Source organism: Panicum virgatum, chromosome 6N (assembly GCF_016808335.1).
Source record: "Panicum virgatum strain AP13 chromosome 6N, P.virgatum_v5, whole genome shotgun sequence".
Lineage (NCBI taxonomy): Eukaryota > Viridiplantae > Streptophyta > Magnoliopsida > Poales > Poaceae > Panicum > Panicum virgatum.
The window spans coordinates 35451673-35471086 of record NC_053150.1 but is presented as its reverse complement, the minus strand read 5'-3'; the positions used below and the strand labels follow the sequence as shown (position 1 = coordinate 35471086).

Genomic DNA, 19414 nt, shown 5'->3' with positions numbered 1-19414 from the left:
AGCAAAATAGCGTTGGGAAGACTCTACTCGTTTCTATCTTCTTCCCTGTGGATCCTGTGCGCCGTCGCGACCTCGCTCCCCCGTGCGCTTTTCTTTGCCCGTGCTGGCTGCTCTGGCATTCGCGGCTGCCACACGCTTGCTACTCCGATGCGGCTCACTGCTCCGACGCTTACTGCTCCGGCGTGCGCATGCTGCTCTGACGCTCACTGCTGCTCCGGCGTGGGTCGCTGCTGCAGGCCACCAGAAACTGCTGAGGCGGCCATGAAGACCAACCTTCTTCGATTTCCTCTGATACTCCACATCAGCGACAACCCTGTAGGAGAATGGAAAGCTCTTGTGATGGAGAATGCGGTGGTGTGACATGCATAACCTGATTTCTAGATTTGGAGGTGGGATGTGGGAGAGCAAGTTGGCAAGGTGCGTGAGGACGATGAGAGAGAAAAAAAAATGAGGGTGCGGAGTGGTCTGACTGCTTGCCACAACTTGATCATGCTTAGTTTTTAATAGATGATGCTTCTCATTAAATGTTAGTACTTATAATAACAACTATAAGAAACTATCCATTGTAGCGGTAGAGTCTAAACTGAAATTTATTTTCATTGGTAACTACACTAGAAACTCTCCATTGGGACTGCCCACTCCGCTGGGTGTGGCCGGAGCCGCCGGCCGGACGTGCATTCAGCTCCAGCTGCAGGTCTCCATCACCGTCGGATCCTAAATCTACGGCTTTTATCCGTAGGGAGATTTAGAAGTAAACAACCGCTGTGGCAACTGTGAACTGTGTTCCAAGTTCAAATGTTGGAACTTTCTAGAATTTCAAGCCATAAAATTTTATAAGGCAATATTTAAGATGATTACTTTCTCCTTTTGTAGACAAAGTCACTACACCTCTTTCCAAGAAAATCTCCAAGCCTTTTTTTTTGGCACAAAAGTTTTAAAGAATATAAACCTCCAAGTCTATAACATTTTGGGTCACATAGTGGAAACATGATTCAGGTCCATCTAAGTTCTAACAGTGCGTTAAGTGGGTTCCTTTTCAAGGAACTACTCTCTTGATACTTTCATAAATCAATGACAAATACGACAAAAAGTTGAAACAAAACAATGGCGCACCAATTAATTGTGTATATATAGTAATTTTTCTTTCTTTTTCTTTCATTTCAAAAACGTACGAGGGACTCGACACTCAAGGGAGTGCCAGCGCTGATTGACGGATCACATTTTGGGTTTGCACATTGATCACAGCATTTAGCTATACATTGACCCGATCTACTTGTCTGTAAGCAGTGTTCAAAAGTCGAAACAACAGAACTACATCAGTTTGAAATGCTATCGCCCGCTTTTGTGTTAAGCAACAGTGGGCACTACCTTCGAAAATGTCCTATGATTTGTGATCTTGTATCATCATTGCATGATGCATATACTAGAATGCAGATGCCTGATGTAAATCCATTTCAATTCAGGGCTCTTGCATCGACTTTGAAGTGCAGAAACGCACGGCGTCAGCAACTGTCAGGAAAATGTGATTGCTTCCGATGTGCTCAGTGAGTTTCGACGACTGGAGCTTCTCAATGACGATGGAGCCAGGATTTGATAGGAGGAGCTGCCACATGCACAAATACACACAATATATCCATTAAAATCAATGCACAGCTAATTTCAATTCTTTCTAACAGCTCCTAACCGGTATTTTCTGTTCTCAGGTTTCTTGTGTAGGATTTTTAGAATGTTCCTCCAATACGATGCTTTGATCTTTTTAAGCGGAGTATCAAGTCCTAAGATTGACTGAAACATTCTTGGAACTACTTTTAATCAAGTGGGTCAATTTTAATATCAGTCTACATACCTGAATGCCTCTCTTCTGAAGATTCTTGTGCAGATCTTCAAGGGCATGGATACCACTTGTATCAATATCTATAACAGCTGTAAGAAACATTTTCATTGGCTTTAATTAATAATCAGTATAATCAGAAGAACTCTCATCATATCACATTAACAGGTGATTCTACTTACGTGACATCTCCACTATCAAGAAATTGATTTTAGACAGTCCCTCTGCCTTGACTTTCTCTTCTTCATCTGTCAACCACCTAAGAATTCTGAAATGGAGCAAATGAAAGTTAATGAGAATACTCAAGCTATACATGAAACATGGTGGGTTTATATTTATACCTCTCCCGGATATAATTGGAGTTGGAGAAATAGATAGCGGAATCAACCCTCACTATTACCACCCCTGGAACATGCCTTGCATCTGGATACTGATCAGTGTTCCTGTAAATTGTGGTGCCTGGAAGGTTTCCGAGCAGTGCAGTCCTTGGTCTTGTTACTTGAAGAAGGATTTTGGCGAATGAGATTGACACCTATGAATATCGAAAATGTCAGGTAAGTTTCACTTATCCCTACAAAGATTGTACAGTGAAGACTGGGATGGGTACTTACAGCAATCAAGAGGCCTATCTCAACAGATTTGAAAACCACACCAAAGAATGCTCCCATGCAGGCGATGAAATCCATTTTATCAACTTTCCAAATGAGAATTGCTGCTTCATAGTCCACAAGACCAATCACAGCAGAAATAATGATTGATCCAAGGATTGCATTTGGCGTATACTTGAACAACGGTGTGATAACCAACAAGGTGAGAAGCACAACCATCGACATAACAACATTAGATACTGGTGTTCGGCACCCAGCCATGAAATTGACCGCAGAACGTGAGAAAGAACCTAGAGAATTGCAGCAAACAGGTTTCAGCACAATATTTTCAGAAATATGAAATATCACTGTAACTCCGTTCAGAAAAGAAGATATAGTCACCTGTTGCGATATAGCAAGACGTCATTGAGCCTACAATGTTCATTGTTCCAAGTGCTACCATCTCCTTGTTTCCATCTAACTGGTAGCCCTTCATGGCAGCAAATGTCCTTCCGATCGCCACGGCTTCCTGATAAGGCACACAAAGATTGATGTGCATTCTGTCTAGAAAACAACATGAAGGACCAAGATGGATTTGCATCGCATACATACCGTCAAACCGATCATGCCACAGACAACACCGATCTTGAAACCTTTTGCAACAAATGGACCGGTGAAATAAATCTTGTGCACAGATGATGGGTTGATGCCCTTCTTGATATTATTCACCTGGGTTCACCAAGTGCCAAAAATGATTCACTACTTAAAATATGATCTATATGAACTGAGTTGTGGGGTTCATATGGTTGTGGTGGTTGAGGTCATGCAAAATTAATTGAGCTACTAACTTGAGTACTTACAATCTGAACACCATGTTTGTCAGCACGGAAAAGATATACAAAAAGGGTAGCAAGAATGACAGAAGTTATAGGAGCAATAGCTGGCACCCAGAAATACTTCTTATTCCTTTTCCCCTGAGTATATGAAATATCATTACTAAGTTATAGTATAGTATTTCCAAAATCTAAGAAATATTGAAACTAAATTCTATGGAAAACATAGGGATGCTCACAATGTACTTCGCAAGCAGAAGAAAAACCAGGAAAGCGAAGCCAATCACAACTGTCTGCCAGTTCCACTGCATGCAAAATAACGCCTTGTCAGATAACTATAGAAGTCAGTCTGATGGTAGTATTTTATTCATACTGTGTTAAGTTCCAGATATGTACCCCATGATGAACCGAACCCCAAACAGACTTCATAACAGAAACTATATCAGTTTCCTTTGTGAAGTTCCTGATTCCCAACACATATTTGAGCTGCTGCAGGGCAATAGTGATTGCTGCTCCCCCCATGAATCCAACAATTGCAGCATGTGACAAGAACTCTATGAGGAATCCTAACCTGAAAAATAGCAATTCTGAAATCGATTGACCTACACGTGTCTTGCTTAAAAGTACTGTGGTATACCTTAGAAACCCCAGGGCTGCTTGGGTAATACCAGCAAAGAAGGTTGCTGTAAAAGCAAGACGCAAGTATTCCTCCTTGTTCTTTTCATGATCAACTTCATTTTGTAGGAGTGAACCTATTAAAAGAGATACAACCGCAACTGGCCCAATTGCTATATCCCTTGAGCTACCCATTGCAGCATATATCAATGGGGGGACGAAGCTGGAGTCTGAAACCATATAACAAAATTAATGACAATAGCATTGATAAACCCATCAGTCAAGAATTTAAATCAAGGTTCATCAATGGAACATCTGAATTGATGAAACTTACAAAGTCCATACTGCGGATCCAGATAAGCAAGCTTTGAGTAGCCAATATCCTATTTAATCCAAGACTAGATGTGAGGCACAATAAGTAGACAATTTATAGTGCTACTAGGTGCAATCAACCTGATACCTGAGGAATGCAGAGACTTGCGATTGTCAATCCGGCAATCAGATCACCTTTGAACTTGTTCAAGTTGTAGGTCCTACCCCAATCAAAGACTGGGAACAAGAACTGCAAACCCATTTTAAACTTTGTTGATCCAGATTGGTCCTTATATTGCTTTAGTGGATTGTCATGGAAGAATGTCTCCCTCAGTGTGTTCGTAAACTCTGTGGTGAGGTTCTTCTGAGGAGGATACCCAACTTTGTACACAGGTGGCGCTTGAGATATATTATAGGAGGGAGGCTGTGTGGAGATGCTGGTTTCATCTGCTGTCGCTCCATCTGGCTTCTGATTAACCATCTTTGGGTAATAAAATAACTCCTAATTAACCTGAAAAATAACTGAATTAAGCTTAGAAATAAGTCAATGGATAAAACAAAGTAAATATTCAAATTGGAACGGAAATTATGTATTGCAAAAAGGAACAATAAAAACTTTGAACAAATTGATGAGGTGCAAAGAATTGCTCAATTGCGTTTAAAAAAAAGAATTGCTCAAAGTCGATCAATCGGCCAGAAATGTTTAGTAAAATTGGAAGAAGAAGAAGAAGAAAAAGATGCCCATAACATTAACGCGCGATGTACTAAGATGAATTGGAGGTATCAATTAAACTTGTATTTTTTTTGGCACAGTTGGTATGGGCAGAGGATGGTAAATCAGCCTACGTGTTCCAAATGGACTGATAACCAGTAGTCTAAGTTAAAAGCAAATATATTGAAATAATTCTATCCAGTTACATGAAGGATGGTCTTTGAGCAATTGACTCAGTCTGAAAAGCCTAGCTTGGTCTTCCCATTTCCAGTAGTACATATCTATAAAATCCAGTACGCAATTGTAAATTGTGAAAGTACCTTTCGAGACAATTAAAATGGTTCCCAACTTTGCCTCCATGTATTTTAAAACAGTGAGGGCAGTAGCGATGGTTGACTGTTTATGTTTGAAAAATCCCAAGTTTCTGGGTGAAAACACTAACAAATGAACAGCTGAGTTAAGCAACGCCGAATCATGACAACCTTAAAATATTGCTAACTGCTCTCCAGGCCAGAGGAGCTGGGAAAATTAAAGAACAGTATGCAGTTTGCAGCGATGGATGAACCAACTTTTTCCCTGAATTATCAACTACCTACTAATATTGTCCATTCTATAACGTTGCAGGGAAAAGTATCAGCACACTCTTGTTTCACGGTTAGGTCCGGTATGAAGCGCGAGGTGCAGAGGCTGTTTCTGACAGTCATGCTAATTCTTCGAACCCCGAACCATGCTGTTATGTTCCCCAGCTGGGGACAAACAGTAGGTGATTAACGGGAGTATGAATTGTGGCAATCGATTATGAAACAACGGTCCACGAGACAAGCAGATACTGTGACGCATGAAGAGGTAGCGGGGCTTCTCTGAACTTGAAGCGGGGCTAAAAATACTGTCTTGCCAAACAGAAAGATGGAGAAGGTTGCAGGAAAATTCGACAAGGGAACCAGCCCGGGAACCCAGAGAAAAACTCGTAAAAATTTCCAAGAGAAAGGATCCCCAAGATCGCAATGAACCGTAGTCCAATCCAAGCACCTCCTGGAAACGAGCGAGATGAACAGAAGACCGCAACGAAGGACGGGGAGGCGCGGATTTTACCTGCCGAGCAATTCGAGGGAGGGAGGCCGTGGGCGCGCGTCGTGCGAGCAAACGGAGCGCCGGCCGCTCAAGCTTCCCACCGGGGCCGCCGCATTTGTCCCCAGGCCGAGGACGCCGCCGGGCCGGGTCGCCGGGCGCGGGCGTGAGCAACGAGGTCGCGCGGGGATCGAGCGCCGCCGGCCGCCGCCGCGTCCGCGGGAAGGGAGAAGTATATATATATATATATATATATATATATATATATATATATATATATATATATATATATATATATAATATACGCTCGGAGAACCTGCAGGATCAAAGGAAAGGTTTTTCCTTGTCGGAATGGAGAGCGGCGATGATCAATTCATTCATGGGAGGAACTTCGCGGAGATTTTGCGCTGCAATTATACCCGAGCGAGCGAGGAAGAAAGGACAGTGGTAGGGAGCGGGTGGTCGTCGTCGAGCGGCAAGCGGCAAGTCCCCGTGGGTCAGTCGATAGACGGAAGGGTCGCTGGCTGGCGGGCCCGGGCTGCTCCAGTGAACTGTTTGGCGAGTCGCCGTGGAATGGTAAGCGCTAAGTAGGGCGGACTTGCGCGCATGTCCCGCTGACATGTGGGTCCGCTGAGGCGTGATAACTGCGGTCACGACGTCAGGTCGCGGTCGCCGCAAGATTTGGCGGTGGAGCGAGGACTCGCGTCCGGGTCGTTCGTTCCCATTGGCATCTAGCCATCGCCGGAGCTCTCAAGCAACCTCTGCTGCCGGACGGAGAGACGACGACGATGACAAACGAATCGGCCCGGCTACTGCCATTGGTCACTGCGTGCGCTGCTTTCTGCCGCTACCACCGATGGCACATCGAGTCATCGACGACGACGACGGCGGGCCTCTCTGTACACGGCACACTTCACCATTAAACATCGCCATTGCCCACAGCATATTTTTTTCCTTTCCAAGATTCAATGCAAGGTAATTCTTAAGCACAAGTTTCCAATTCAAAAATCATGTGGTAAGATTTTGTGCAAACCAACCTTTTCGTGCAACCGTGCAAACTTTTAATTGGGCCACACGATCAACATCCAAGCGGGTGGGCAGGGGGAGTGAGAGGGGATTTGCAAAAATGTGCTTATTAGAGACGGGTAGTTAAGTGTAAAATTACCCAATCCCCAAATGCACATTGGATGTTGATCTTATGGCTCAGATTAAAAGTTTGCACGGTCGCACGAGGAGGTTGATTTGCACTTGATACGTTCCCTAGAACTATTGTTTTCCTTCCTCTGGTATTTGTTGTGAAATTAGCCTTACCTTTCTATCCTGATTTCAAGTTGTTACCAGCTAAAATGGTCCTTTTATGGTCCGTTGTGTTCCAACTACGATCCATATATCTTGCTAGCGATATCCACATATTCTTTCAAAAAAAAAAGAACTATGATCCACATAACTTGCAAACATCCTTAAAAATGTCACGAGTATTTGCCATTATAACAACTTATGCATTTCACTGAGCTTGATGGTTACTTTCTTCGAACAAAAAACCATACTCATATATTTTCAAAATGAAATACATTTAAGTCTTGTGATAAGTAATTTTTTTTTAGCTTTGACAAAAATTTACAAAAAGTTACCAAAATCTACAATATCAAATAAATCCAATATCAATCTTTCAATAGTAGGTGACGTGCTCGACAGCGAGACACCCATGGTTACTTCGTCATCCATGATCTGCCGGCTTAGTCTTTCGGAAGTGTTAATAAATGTAAGGTTAAATGTGTGTATTTATCAGGGAGAGTGTGCGTGCATGTATGTGAGCATCTGCATCTATTTTGTTTGTAAAAAACTAAATTAATGCACTATCGAGACATAGTTTATATAGGTGTTGGTCCTAAGTCAAAGATTTAACTAAATAAAACTAGTTAAAATTAACAGAATTTGATTTAAGATAAAACTAAAACTTATGAACGTAGAGGAAATTAATTAATTCCCCTACCATATGCAGCGGGGCTGGGGTTGGTAATTTTCACCACCACTGTGTGGGGGATATTACCATAGTGACCATAGTCCATATATAGGCAGCGGTGCAGTGTTTTGACAACCGTCAATACTATTTCGAAAAAACTTATGTCGTGGCATCCAAATATCTCATGTGGTTAAAGGAGCCTCGGTCCTGGGCTCGACCGAATATTCTAAGATTTAATGGTATTATACTTTTAGTGTCAGCTGGCATTCCCATTGATAGATAGAGACGTCTGTAGTAATCGACTTCGTCAATCTCGAGAATTTCTTGTGAATAAGATCTCATGCTCTGATGTAAAATGACATAAAGTAGTATTCAGAAAACACAAAGTGTCAACGGATGAGTCACGCAGTGGCGGCCCATGTGGTTGTCCGCAATGGTGCACTTGAAAAACGGCCAATGCATAATACGTAAAATTGAAAACGGCCATAGGTTTTGTCACAGCCCGTGGGTCGTTTGGGCCGGACCGAATGTGCGACACTATAGCAAAAATCTATTGCAGCGTCGCGGGTACTGTAGCAGCGGCAAAGTACTTCCTAGTTAGCCACATACCGGAAACGGAACGAAAGGCAGACCAAGTTAAATAGCCGGTCGCGACACTACTGAAGAAGTGTACGCACCAGCATGTTAGTGTCGGTCAACTAGGGGCCGGCACTAACGTACCTGAACCGTACCGGCTGGCACGTTATTGCCGGCTAGAAACCCCAGCCGGTTCTAACGTGCCATCCCCCAACGGTCAGCATCTAATCCACAACAGTCAGAAGCCATGTTAGTGCCGGCTGAGGAGACTGGCCGGCACTAACATGGCACGGGGCAAGTTAGTGCCGGCTGGTGGGTTTAGCCGGCACTAAACATCCACACTTAGTGCCGGCTAAAGCCACCAGCCGGCACTAACTTGCCCCGTATATACCACCCGCTCCTTCTCCAGCCCGACCAATTCATTTGGCCAAGCTCCTCCTCTCTCCCATGGCGTGTTAGAGGGGAGGTGCTGCCCATTTTCTCCAAAATTTATGAGGATTTCACCCATCCAAGTGCACCAAAGGTTAGTAACTTCTTCCACTCTTCTTTCACGGTATTTTTTTTCGTTTCATGCTTTCTAGCTAAAGAAAATAGTGATTTTAAGGTTGAGGAAAAATGAGCATAATTTTTCGATTTGTTCATTAATTTGAGCAAAGTAGAATTGATTTGTTAATTTTTAGAGAAGATTTAGTAGATAGTTTGACTATGACACATTTAGAGTATTTTTTTTTGAATTATTTCACAGGGACATGTGTATATGTTATTATGCAAAAATTTTAAGGATTTTAAGGATGAGAGAAAATGAGCATGATTTATCAATTTGTTCATTAATTTGAGCAAGGTAGAATTGATTTGTTACTTTTCAGAGAAGGTTTACTATATAGTTTGACTATCACACATTTAGAATGATTTTTTCGAATTATTTCATGGTGACATGTGTATATGTTATTGTGCCAATTTATTTTGCTATTTAGTTTACGTTTACTAGATAGGTGGCCTATGACACATTTACAATTTTTTTTGAATTACTTCATAGTAACTTGTTTTTGGGATAATGAGCAAGATTTTTTTAATTTGTACATAAGTTCCACAAGAAATAAGTTTCGCCGATAGTTTGCATATTCTAGTTTTTTTTGGATAATTTGTGTTGGATGCTAGATAGACGACAAGGCTTGCAACCCGAGAAAAGAGATAAAGGACGCCACTATTTAAAACCTGCCAGCTATAATCTGAGCAAAGAGGAGAAATAAAGTATGTTCGATTGCTTGAACAGTATCAAGGTCCCATTTGGGTACTCCTCAAATATACATGGCATAATAAACGTGAAAGAGAAGAAAATTCAAAACTTGAAGTCCCATGACTGCCACGTCCTGATGACACAATTACTTCCGGTTATACTGAGGGGTGTTCTACCGGAAAATTTGAGATTGACAGTTGTAAAGCTTTGTGCATTCATGAATGAAATTTCGCAGAAAGCAATTAATCCAAATAATCTAATAAAACTTCAGAAAGACATTGTCGAATGTCTTGTCAGCTTCGAGATGGTCTTCCCACATTCCTTCTTCAACATTATGACACACCTTCTAGTTCATATTGTGACAGAAATAACTATCATGTGTCCTATTTTTCTATACAATATGTTCCATTTCGAGAGGTTCATGGCAGTATTGAAGAAGTACGTGCGTAAACGCTCTCGCCCAGAAGGATGCATTGCTAAGGGCTATGGAATAGAGGAGGTCATTGAGTTTTGCGTTGACTATCTTTCTGATCTCAATCCGATTGAGCTCCCCGTGTCACACCATGAGGGGGCGACTAAAGGAAAAAGGCACACTAGAAAATAAATATAATGCGAACATCCTTTGTAGTGAATTCAGCCAAGCAAACTTCACGGTTCTTCAAAATTTATTCAAGGTGGTTCCATATATTGACGAGCACATGAATATTATATGGTCTGAAAATTCACAAAAGAATCTTGCTTAGATTACACGCCAATATATAAAAACTTTTGACGGCTGGTTCAGACGAAAATTATTGGGCAACAACACAGTTGATTAGGAACTTCAATGGGTGGCTGGAGGAGGCGTAACGAAGGACCGGTATGGGATGACCATAGTTGACTTTAAAAAGATTGGATATAAAGATGAACCATTTGTTATAGCCAAGGATGTGACACAAGTGTTCTATGTGAAGGACATGTCGAGCAAACCGAAGAAAAAGTCGGATAAGACGCCTGAAGCAGACAAGGCTGGAAATGCGAATTGATTACATCATTCTATAGGTTACTATTGAAAAGTTTTTTGAATATTTTTGCATAGCTCAAAATGAAATGTTTTCGATTTATTACGAATAACAGAAACATATACACATATAAATCCTATAAGCTGCACATAATTGATAATGATTCCATATTCGTTAATTTACTTCCATTACTATTAAGATATAATTTTTTCTATATTATTTTAATTTTTAAACCTATTACGAATAAATTAATCAATATTAAAAAATTATTGTAAAAGGGAATTGACTGCTTCCCGCCAAATACAACAAGTTAGTGCTGGCTGGTAAAACCAGTCGGTACTAACATTTCACGTTAGTGCCGGCTGATTTTACCAGCCGACACTAATCTGTTCTGCTGACGTCAGAGAGGGCATGTTAGTGCCGGCTGATAAGGCCAGCCGGCACTAACCTTACCACCACCCCCAATAATTCCCCTTCCTTCACACCTCACCAATTTCAGATCGACGTCCCGGCCGCGCCCCTGCTCCCACGCTCACCCGCGTGCGCCGCCGCCGCCGCCGCCGTCCCCAGCTGCGCGTGGGTCCCCGGCCGGCCCTCGCCCCGCGAGCTCTGCCACGCGTCGCGTCATCATCCTGTTCTGCAGTGCCGCACGGCTCGTCGTCCTCGCGTCCCCCGCGCCGCACCGGTGCATCGTCCCCAGCGGCCTCCCCGACACAACGCCTGCCCCTGCCGCCCCGACTCATCGTCCTCGGCCGTCCCCGGCCCTTGAGGTCGTCCCCCGCCGTCCCCTCGAGGTCGTTGGAGGCCAAATCCCGTGAGATTTGTTTGAGGAAATTGTTGCTAGGACATTTGTGGGCAGCTTTGGCTTGATCATCTTTCAAATCTCTCACGGATTCGGCTTGGATTTGGAGTTTTCCCCAAAACCGAGTTCTTCGTAGGGTTTCGGTTGACTCCAAAATTCGTGATGGATGCTTGAGCTTTTCGTGAGATTCTTCGTCGATCCGTTTGTCCTTGGGGCTATGAATCTATGGCTCAAGTTTTGCTTCGATTCATTGTGATTTGGGAAAGTAATTTTGATTCGAAACTTTGCTAGCTCTCATGTTCTTCCCCGTGGATAGGGAGAGCCTCATGGAGGCCACGTCGGGGGCAATCGGCGTGCTCAGCAACACCATCGTGCTCTACCCGCTCGACATGTGCAAGCCCAAGCTCCAGGCCGAGCTCCAAACACACAAGGGCATGCACAAGTACAGGTACGGCGGACCAACCCCCTTCCCTCGCCTCTCTTCCTTCCATGGCATATTTGTTGTTCTGAAATTACATGCGTGCTGCAATGCTTGCTGGATTATCTGTTTCAGAGTTGTGCTTGCTCCATCATTGATGTTCCACATGATTAATGTTGGATTTCTCAAGGGCTTCAGATAGCTCTTTGCTAATTGGTGTTGTCTAGAAAGTTGATCGCCCTAGGATTTCAAGATATGTCAAATAAAATAAACACAATCTATATTGTTGTAGGTGATCAGAGGATGGAAGGATGCAATTTCTTGATAAACTGAACTTGTGTAGCAAGAACGGGCAGAAACAAAAAGGGCGAGAGAGTGCATTACAGGAATATGGATGAATTTCACATCAATGAACACAATTCTTACCGAAATGCTTTTCCATACTAATTTTAGTATATGTCAGTGATCTTTTAAATAGCTACTGAATTTTTTTTAACTCGGGAACGGCGCAGACAAGGGCGGCTCGACCCTGTCCAAGCTTGGCTCCAACTCGATTGCGCAGCTCTACCCCAAGGTCGCCCAATCTATGTCAATTTTCATATTCAGAATTATGTTTCATTCATTAGTCATCCCTGCATTTGTGTTGTCTCTTGGTCTGTGCTCTATAATCTAGGTGGGGGATTGAAATGCCCGCGATCTTCGCCCGGTCAATCTTGATCCTGTCGGACGCAGGGCTTGGGATGGCAATGTTCAGTCTAGGTGTGTGGATATCTGATATCTCATTACTCTATGTTTCTGTAATTCTAATTACTATATGGCTTTATCATGTATGGCTTAATAGCTGCAGGCATAATTGTCTATTATTTCAGGCTTGTTCATGGCATTGCAGCTGCAAATCATTGCCTGTGGGAACAAACTCGCTGCATTTGCGATGGCTGTTCTGTTCCTCATGGGTCCAGCGGTCATGGCTGCTGCTTCCATAGCTGTAGGGCTGCGCGGAGCTCTTCTGCACATAGCCATTGTTCAGGTATACTGCAATCTTGTGTCATAAACTAGGAGAATGTGGTAGTTTCCATCATTGGGCTATATGAGCCCCCAAATTTGTACTGGTTCTTTTATTACTGCCATGATGTTAGTGATCAGCTCCCTAAAACTTATTTTCATTCCCCGGACAATTCCAAGTGGTTATTTATTTATTTATAATCCCCATGCTTTAATATATGAATCTAAGTGGAGGTTTTGCTCTGATGAAGAACTTTTGCTTTATGTGTGCTTATTGGAGTTTGTGTTTCCTGCTATATCAGTTCCTAAATTTGTCAAAATTGCTTTTTGGATGGAAGTAGTTTTCCTTCTGAATATTAATATCCTCTAACTATACATTCGCTTTGTTGCTTCCTGACTTAGGTACTTGCTCGGGGACAGTGAGGGATTTCGTTCAGTTTGTGAATCTGATCAGGTGTTTCTGAATTTGGTTGAATTAATTAGCATGTACAAATTATTTTGAACTTGAACTGTATGGCTTCTGAATTGAATTCAGCATGGCACAGACCAGGAGTGTGCTTCACTTTCTTTGGTGTTTTGTTTACATGATATATATGGAAGCACGCTAAGTATACATATTACATGTGTTATTTTTTGTGCGCGTAGCGTTAGCACGGGCCAACTTACTAGTAATTTGTAATATCTCAAGTACTTTTGAACTCCTAAGTGTTCCATATAGGACGAATATATATATATATATATATATATATATATATATATATATATATATATATATATATATATATATGTAATATTAGTGTGATATGCGATCCTAATATTACTGTGCAATGCAAAGAGTACGAGTACGTAGTCACATAGGTACAAATACGCATAGCAATACGTATAAAAACGAAAAAGAAAAGAAACATAAAGAAGAAAAAAATATTTAGTGCCAGCTAGTTATACCAGCCGGCACCAATCTTGCTGCCAGGCACCGGGCGGGGTCGGGCACGTTAGTGCCGGCTGGTAATTCGAGCCGGCACTAACATGCGCACGTTAGTGCCGGTGAGAATAGCCGGCACTAACGTTTGTCCACGTTAGTGCCGGCCACAGGGACCGGCACTAAGTCGTCCTGTGACCGGCACTGATGTGGCTTTCTCCAGCAGTGCGAGAAGCTAGTAACTCCGGATCGATCCTTTTGCGTGAAGCGAGGACGAAAGCGCAATAGAGTTATTTAGCAGGTGTGGTTTACTCAGTGTAGAGTAGATCTTAGCCGTTATCTCGGGCCGGGTCGTTACAGGTTTCATCATCTCATCTACTTGTCAAGGAAGAATTTTATTCCTTTTACATGAGCATACTCACAAATTAGTTAACTAGCGGTGCAAGTCTGTTACATTAAGTGAAGGAGGAATTTACTACTTTTGCACCAAATAGTGATCGCATTAAGCAATGATAAAAAAAAGACAGTTATAGCATAATAATCTCCCTAGTTTCTTATATAATCTGGAACCTATACAATAATAGAGCCCCATTTTGAGGGTGGAAACTAGAGGACGGTACGTAGTAGCTTAACCTACACCGGTGTCCCAGTTGGTGTCGCGTCATGGCTTGGTCCAAGTAGTGTTTGTTCTAGGTGTAGCTTGCACAACATTTTTCCACGCGCCTGACAGTGTTGTCATGCATTTTGAAAGTTGTTGCCTGGAAGGCGTGGAAGCATGCCATCTCGCTCGTCACGTTCAGACGAAAGACGACCGCGTTGCCAACTGGACGATGGACTTCGCCCCAGGCCAATAGCTACAGAACAGTCAACTATGCATGCACAATAATCTTATTGACACGTCGCGTGGATCGATCGGCATGTCGTTTGCTTCGAAAGGAACGGTCTTGTTGCCGTGCCGAGACGATCGACGACAAGTCTATGGATATATGGATATATTCCCCAGATTGGACAATTGAGTTCGATGCATATATATATATATATATATATATATATATATATATATATATATATATATATATATATATATATATATATATATATATATATATATATATATATATATATATATATATATATATATGAGCCAGTCCTTGTTCTGTGGCGCTACATGTCAAAAGGGCACCGCACAATCATTGAGACTTCTAGCTACTGGTGTGATATATATGGCGAAAAAATCGTACTGTGAGTTGATTTCTGGAGGAGGAATGACCTTCCATTTTGACGAGAACATGCATGGAACGAACAACAAGACTATGGAGTATGGACTTAGGTTTCTTGTTGTGAGATATATCCTCAAGATGCAGGCGGGCCCGTCTGCAGATGCCTGCAGGGCCTCCCGGATCACCTGCCAGCACTCACTAATCACTCTGCAGGAGCCCGCCAATGCACGTCGACAACCTGCGACCTGCCTCCAGCCGGGTTTTGCGGCCAAAATGACGCAGGCTTGCAGACGCCTGCAGACACCTGCGAGCTGAATAGCTGCTGTCTGCTGCATATCTATCAGCCGCCAGCTGCATGCAACGGCTACTCTGATGCATCTCTCCTTTGCTGATTATGTCAGGCTTCTTAATTTGCAAGTCAAATTGCATGCCAGAACAAAACAAGTTAAAACAGAATGAAATAAAAGGGTCCTGAGCCGCTGGCATAAAAGATTGATCTCCCATGCTTTGTCAGTAAAGATGAACATGACTGAAGAAACGTTCAGTGTTCAGAAACAAGTTAAACAACAGAGGGTGCTAATCCCACAGTACCACGCTAAGATAATAAGAACAGGGCACACTCACACAAGACATCCTGCAGCTAATTTTGAACCACCATTATTGGTAACTTTAAGTCTAAGCTCTGAACTATTCATGGAGCTACGATGATATAGTCAGATCAGTGATGATCAAACCACGGCAAGAAGCTATCAAACTAGCTTACGACAAGCTCTACAAGGAACAAATGGGCGACAAGAACTTTGAAGCAGTCCGAGATCTGCTGCCTGCACTTCGGAATATGGAAGAAATTTGTTTATTCATAAACAAAAGCAGCATGGACTCCCTCCTGCAAGTGTAATAACATTTCTCATGAGGTTCAAACATTCAAATATGGACTATAATAACTGCTTGCTATTTAATTTAATGTACCATCACATATATGAAGAAGGTGATGTTCACAATTTGATAAGAGAACAGGACAGGATGAAAAGAGCATGAAATTATTAACACTTCTTTCTTTGCAGGTCAGGATAGCAATAGTATAACAGATATACCAGATATCTGATTAAGAAAAAAGAATATGTACCAGATATTCAAAGCTTGACGCCACAATCTATGACTGAAAAAAATGAAACCCTTCCAAGGAATAGCTGGAAACATGAAGAACATGACAACAGAGATGTTGTAACTTTCCTATGGGTTTGGTCGGGAGATCAACAGAGACATTAGCCTATATTATCCAAAATACTGCTGCAAACTATGCTAAATGTTTCTGAAAGTGAAGGAAAGGCCACGACAAAGACAGCAATGGAAACATGCATATCTGATATCTAGTGCATGGTATACACAGCCTAAACCCGAACCAAACAAAGGAACCTGAACCCGGACCCCAACATCTTCTAGCCTGAACCTGAACAAAGAAATGAACGGAACTAGTGACACTGAATACTAATTGGCTTTTTCCCCCCCAAATGGCTAGATTTTGCAGAGATGTGTTGCACAAAAGGGATTCAGGGTAATTGAATCTGATGCACATGGAACACATTCCCCCTGTACGTCACTGCCTTCTCCTCAACACTAAAGCCCCAGAGATGCCCGTGCAGGTCTAGCACACCCTTCGAAACTTCATTCTTTTTCTTGACGACGACATCTTTGAAACAAAAACTCAACAAAGGAAGGAACTATCCACCGAATCAAAGCCGCTTGATGAGCAGATTTAGGATGCACTCACCTGGTACGGACGCAGTGGCATATCGCAGGCCACAGCACGCGCTCTGCCTCCGTCCTCCGGCGGTGCCGCAGTGGTCGCCCAGCGTTCCGCCTCCCGTGCTCCGCAGCTCTTGCCTCCGTGCGGCCGTGCCCTCCGCAAACGTGGAGACGGCGCCGGTCGCACCCAGTCCTCGGAGATGTGCGCGCTCGCCGGCCACCGGCCGCCCGCCCCCAAAGCCCCTAACCCTAGGCGAGTAGTGAGGCAGCGAGCGGTGGATTGGGTGCTGGACGGACGGACAGTGGGTGAGTCTGCTGATGCTTTGGGCCTGCCGGTGTCTGCGGGCTTCCGCTTTAGCCCAGCAGGCTTCGCAGGCCTCCAAAATGCGGTCACCTGCAGAGGCGGTTTTTTTATTTTTTTATTTTTTATTTTCATTTTTTACAAAAATATATTTTCGATTTGGAAATTTACAGGAATATACCCCGACCGCCTAGCTGCCGGGCGGCCGGGACCTGACCGCCCGGCAGCGGGGCGGCAGGAGCATTTCTGAAATAAAATTTATAAAAAAAATTACGCACAAGTCCCTGGAGGCCGGCCGCCCGGCAGCGGGGCGCCCGGCGCCCCAAGCCGCCCGGCAGCGGGGCGGCCGGCCTCTCTCACACGCCCGCTTCCGTGCATGCCCCACAAATAAAGAATGTGGAAGCCTGTGTGAAGCATGTCATCAGGAGCAGAGAGGACGGAGCGTTGTGGTTTTTTATTCGTTGGGGGCATGGACTGGACCATCGTGGAAGGTTCCCGAGAGAGGTTTGGTTGGCGTTGATGGGCTATCGAAGGGGCAGAGTTGCTGTGCATGAGACATGGCCTCGTACTGCTAATGGGCATGCTGGTTGGAGTCAGCTGTTCATGGGACATGACTTTATATATGCCTGATGGCCATGCTGGGCAGCTCGCCAAGACCATCTCCGCGGCGCCTTTCCAGTGCGCGGTCACCTTGCTGGTCGCGTTGTCCCTGATCATCACGCCGCTGCGCTTCTTGTCGGAGTTGAACGCCTCAACGTGCAACGCCTTGCAGCTCCTCTTCAGCGTGTCGGCGTCCATGCCGAGGTCCGCCACGGCCCAAGACAAAAGTGCTTTCTCCGTTGGGTACACGCTTCCGGTGGTGTTGAGCCCTGCTCCCTGGCGCAGCAAGCTGGCGACGGCGCTGGTGACCTCCACCTGCTTTGGTCGGTCGGAGCCGACCCAGAACTCCGTCACCTTCATCTGGTTCGGCGTGAAAGTGCCCGTCTTGTCGGTGCAGATGGCGGTGACGGAGCCCATGGTCTCGCAGGCCGAGAACGTGCGCACCAGCTAGCGCGTGCTCCTTGACCATCCGCTTCATGGAGAAAGCGAGCGGGAGGCCCTCGGGAATGGCGACCACGATGATGGTGATGGCCTGCTGGAAGATGCCGACTAGCGCGGTTAAGACGCTGTTGAAGGCCGGTGACGTGGTGCCTGTCGAACGTCAGCTTGCCCTGCTCGTCCCTGGTGCTTCCCATGAAGTGGCGCGCGGTGAGCACGGCGAAGACGAGCACTGCGACGGCGATCCCGACCACGCCGATGCTGGATGTGAGGCGCTCCTGGAGCAGCCAGGGCCGGCCGCCCCGTTGCCGGGTGGCCTGGGGCCGGCCGCCCCGCTGCCGGGCGACCGGTCCCCAGGGACTTGTGCGCAATTTTTTCCACGAATTTTTTTTCAAAAATGCCTCTGCCGCCCCGCTGCCGGGCGGGTGGCCCGGCCGCCCGGCCGGGGTATATTCCTGTAAATTTCCAAATCGAAAATTTATTTTTGTAAAAAATGAAAATAAAAAAACCGCCCTGAGGGGGCTTTTTTCATTTTTGTATTAAAAAAACAAAATTTCAAAAATATATGCCGAATAGGGAAATTTTCAAAAATGAGTGTCTGTCGCCCCCTAATGGGCGATAGGGTGCCTGTTGCCCATCCAGTTGGTGACAGGACCTAAATGTAAAAGAATTTACATTTAGGTCCTGGCGCCTAGGGCGCATTAAACAGTGAACTTGTAAAATCGATATAAAATCGTAGAAAAATCAGAAAAAATACAAACTCAACTATTCTGGATTCTATGAAACAAGATCTACAACTTTTGTTACATAAAGTTTTTCATTTGATCAATGTATCTTGCTCTATTTTAAATACTAGTTTAATGCACTTTTATTTAAATCTCAAGATCCATCCTTTGGATGCATGTCATCTTTGGCCAGAGTGTTGAATATGGTGAGCATAGGCTTGTACAAAATTGGTAGGTTCCGAAAATATTTCTAGAATAAGTTTTTAAATTAGATCTTGCAATATGTCTAGTTTAAATGGGTTATTTATCCATGCTGCTATACTGAGTTTTAGAAGCCATAACTTTTACAGTACCATTATTTTATTTCCTAAGAGCTATAAAAAAGTTTGGTAAATTTTAGATAAGCACAACTAGACCAAATAACTTATTTCAGATTTTTCTAGGTACAAGAACTATTTTTCTTGATTTAGTGCATTTACCTTAGTCATAATTCATTTGGTCCAGTTGT

General features: G+C 43.8%; 2 protein-coding genes and 1 long non-coding RNA gene across 6 annotated transcripts; 1 reads left to right on the top strand and 2 right to left on the bottom strand.

Annotated features, from left to right (window-relative positions):
• Window positions 1-1105: 1105 nt before the first annotated feature.
• On the bottom strand, window positions 1106-6203 carry LOC120678808 (sulfate transporter 1.2-like). Of its 2 annotated transcripts, none has more exons than XM_039960188.1 (14): window positions 5983-6203; window positions 4327-4689; window positions 4201-4249; window positions 3889-4096; window positions 3648-3822; window positions 3491-3556; window positions 3279-3392; window positions 3031-3147; window positions 2821-2947; window positions 2443-2729; window positions 2173-2363; window positions 2014-2099; window positions 1847-1923; window positions 1106-1603 (listed from the first exon to the last, which is right to left on the bottom strand). In XM_039960188.1, the coding sequence occupies exons 2-14, from the start codon at window positions 4657-4659 to the stop codon at window positions 1460-1462; spliced, it is 1974 nt and encodes a 657-aa protein (XP_039816122.1). In that variant the 5' UTR covers window positions 4660-4689; window positions 5983-6203; the 3' UTR covers window positions 1106-1459. The 2 variants fall into 2 exon arrangements, with proteins under 2 accessions (XP_039816122.1, XP_039816123.1); XM_039960189.1 differs by having other exon boundaries at window positions 1130-1603; window positions 4327-4700.
• A 4994-nt stretch (window positions 6204-11197) lies between these two features.
• LOC120679432 lies at window positions 11198-13657 on the top strand. Of its 3 annotated transcripts, XR_005677181.1 has the most exons (6): window positions 11200-11505; window positions 11854-11985; window positions 12248-12529; window positions 12629-12714; window positions 12825-12982; window positions 13360-13657. It is a non-coding gene; the product is annotated as an uncharacterized LOC120679432 (long non-coding RNA). The 3 variants fall into 3 exon arrangements; XR_005677180.1 differs by having other exon boundaries at window positions 11198-11505; window positions 12248-12714; XR_005677182.1 differs by having other exon boundaries at window positions 11352-11529; window positions 12248-12714.
• Window positions 13658-15557: 1900 nt separating this feature from the next.
• LOC120678103 (calcium-transporting ATPase 12, plasma membrane-type-like) lies at window positions 15558-18160 on the bottom strand. The gene is made up of 4 exons (XM_039959264.1): window positions 17770-18160; window positions 16868-17236; window positions 16223-16286; window positions 15558-15982 (listed from the first exon to the last, which is right to left on the bottom strand). Exons 1-4 carry the CDS (start codon window positions 18158-18160, stop codon window positions 15868-15870), a joined length of 939 nt encoding a protein of 312 aa, XP_039815198.1. The 3' UTR covers window positions 15558-15867.
• Window positions 18161-19414: the final 1254 nt, after the last annotated feature.

Excerpts from the sequence above, each read along its gene's own strand:
- LOC120678103 (XM_039959264.1), bottom strand. The coding sequence starts at position 18,160 with ATGGGCTCCGTCACCGCCATCTGCACCGACAAGACGGGCACTTTCACG. Across the intron at positions 17,237-17,769 it reads CTGCCCAGCATGGCCATCAG|GTGACCGCATTTTGGAGGCC; the intron begins GCATATATAAAG and ends CCGCCTCTGCAG. Across the intron at positions 16,287-16,867 it reads TGCCACTGCGTCCGTACCAG|CTATTCCTTGGAAGGGTTTC; the intron begins GTGAGTGCATCC and ends TCATGTTTCCAG.
- LOC120678808 (XM_039960188.1), bottom strand. The coding sequence starts at position 4,659 with ATGGTTAATCAGAAGCCAGATGGAGCGACAGCAGATGAAACCAGCATC. Across the intron at positions 3,148-3,278 it reads ACAAACATGGTGTTCAGATT|GTGAATAATATCAAGAAGGG; the intron begins GTAAGTACTCAA and ends TGGTGAACCCAG. Across the intron at positions 2,100-2,172 it reads TCCAATTATATCCGGGAGAG|AATTCTTAGGTGGTTGACAG; the intron begins GTATAAATATAA and ends GCTCCATTTCAG.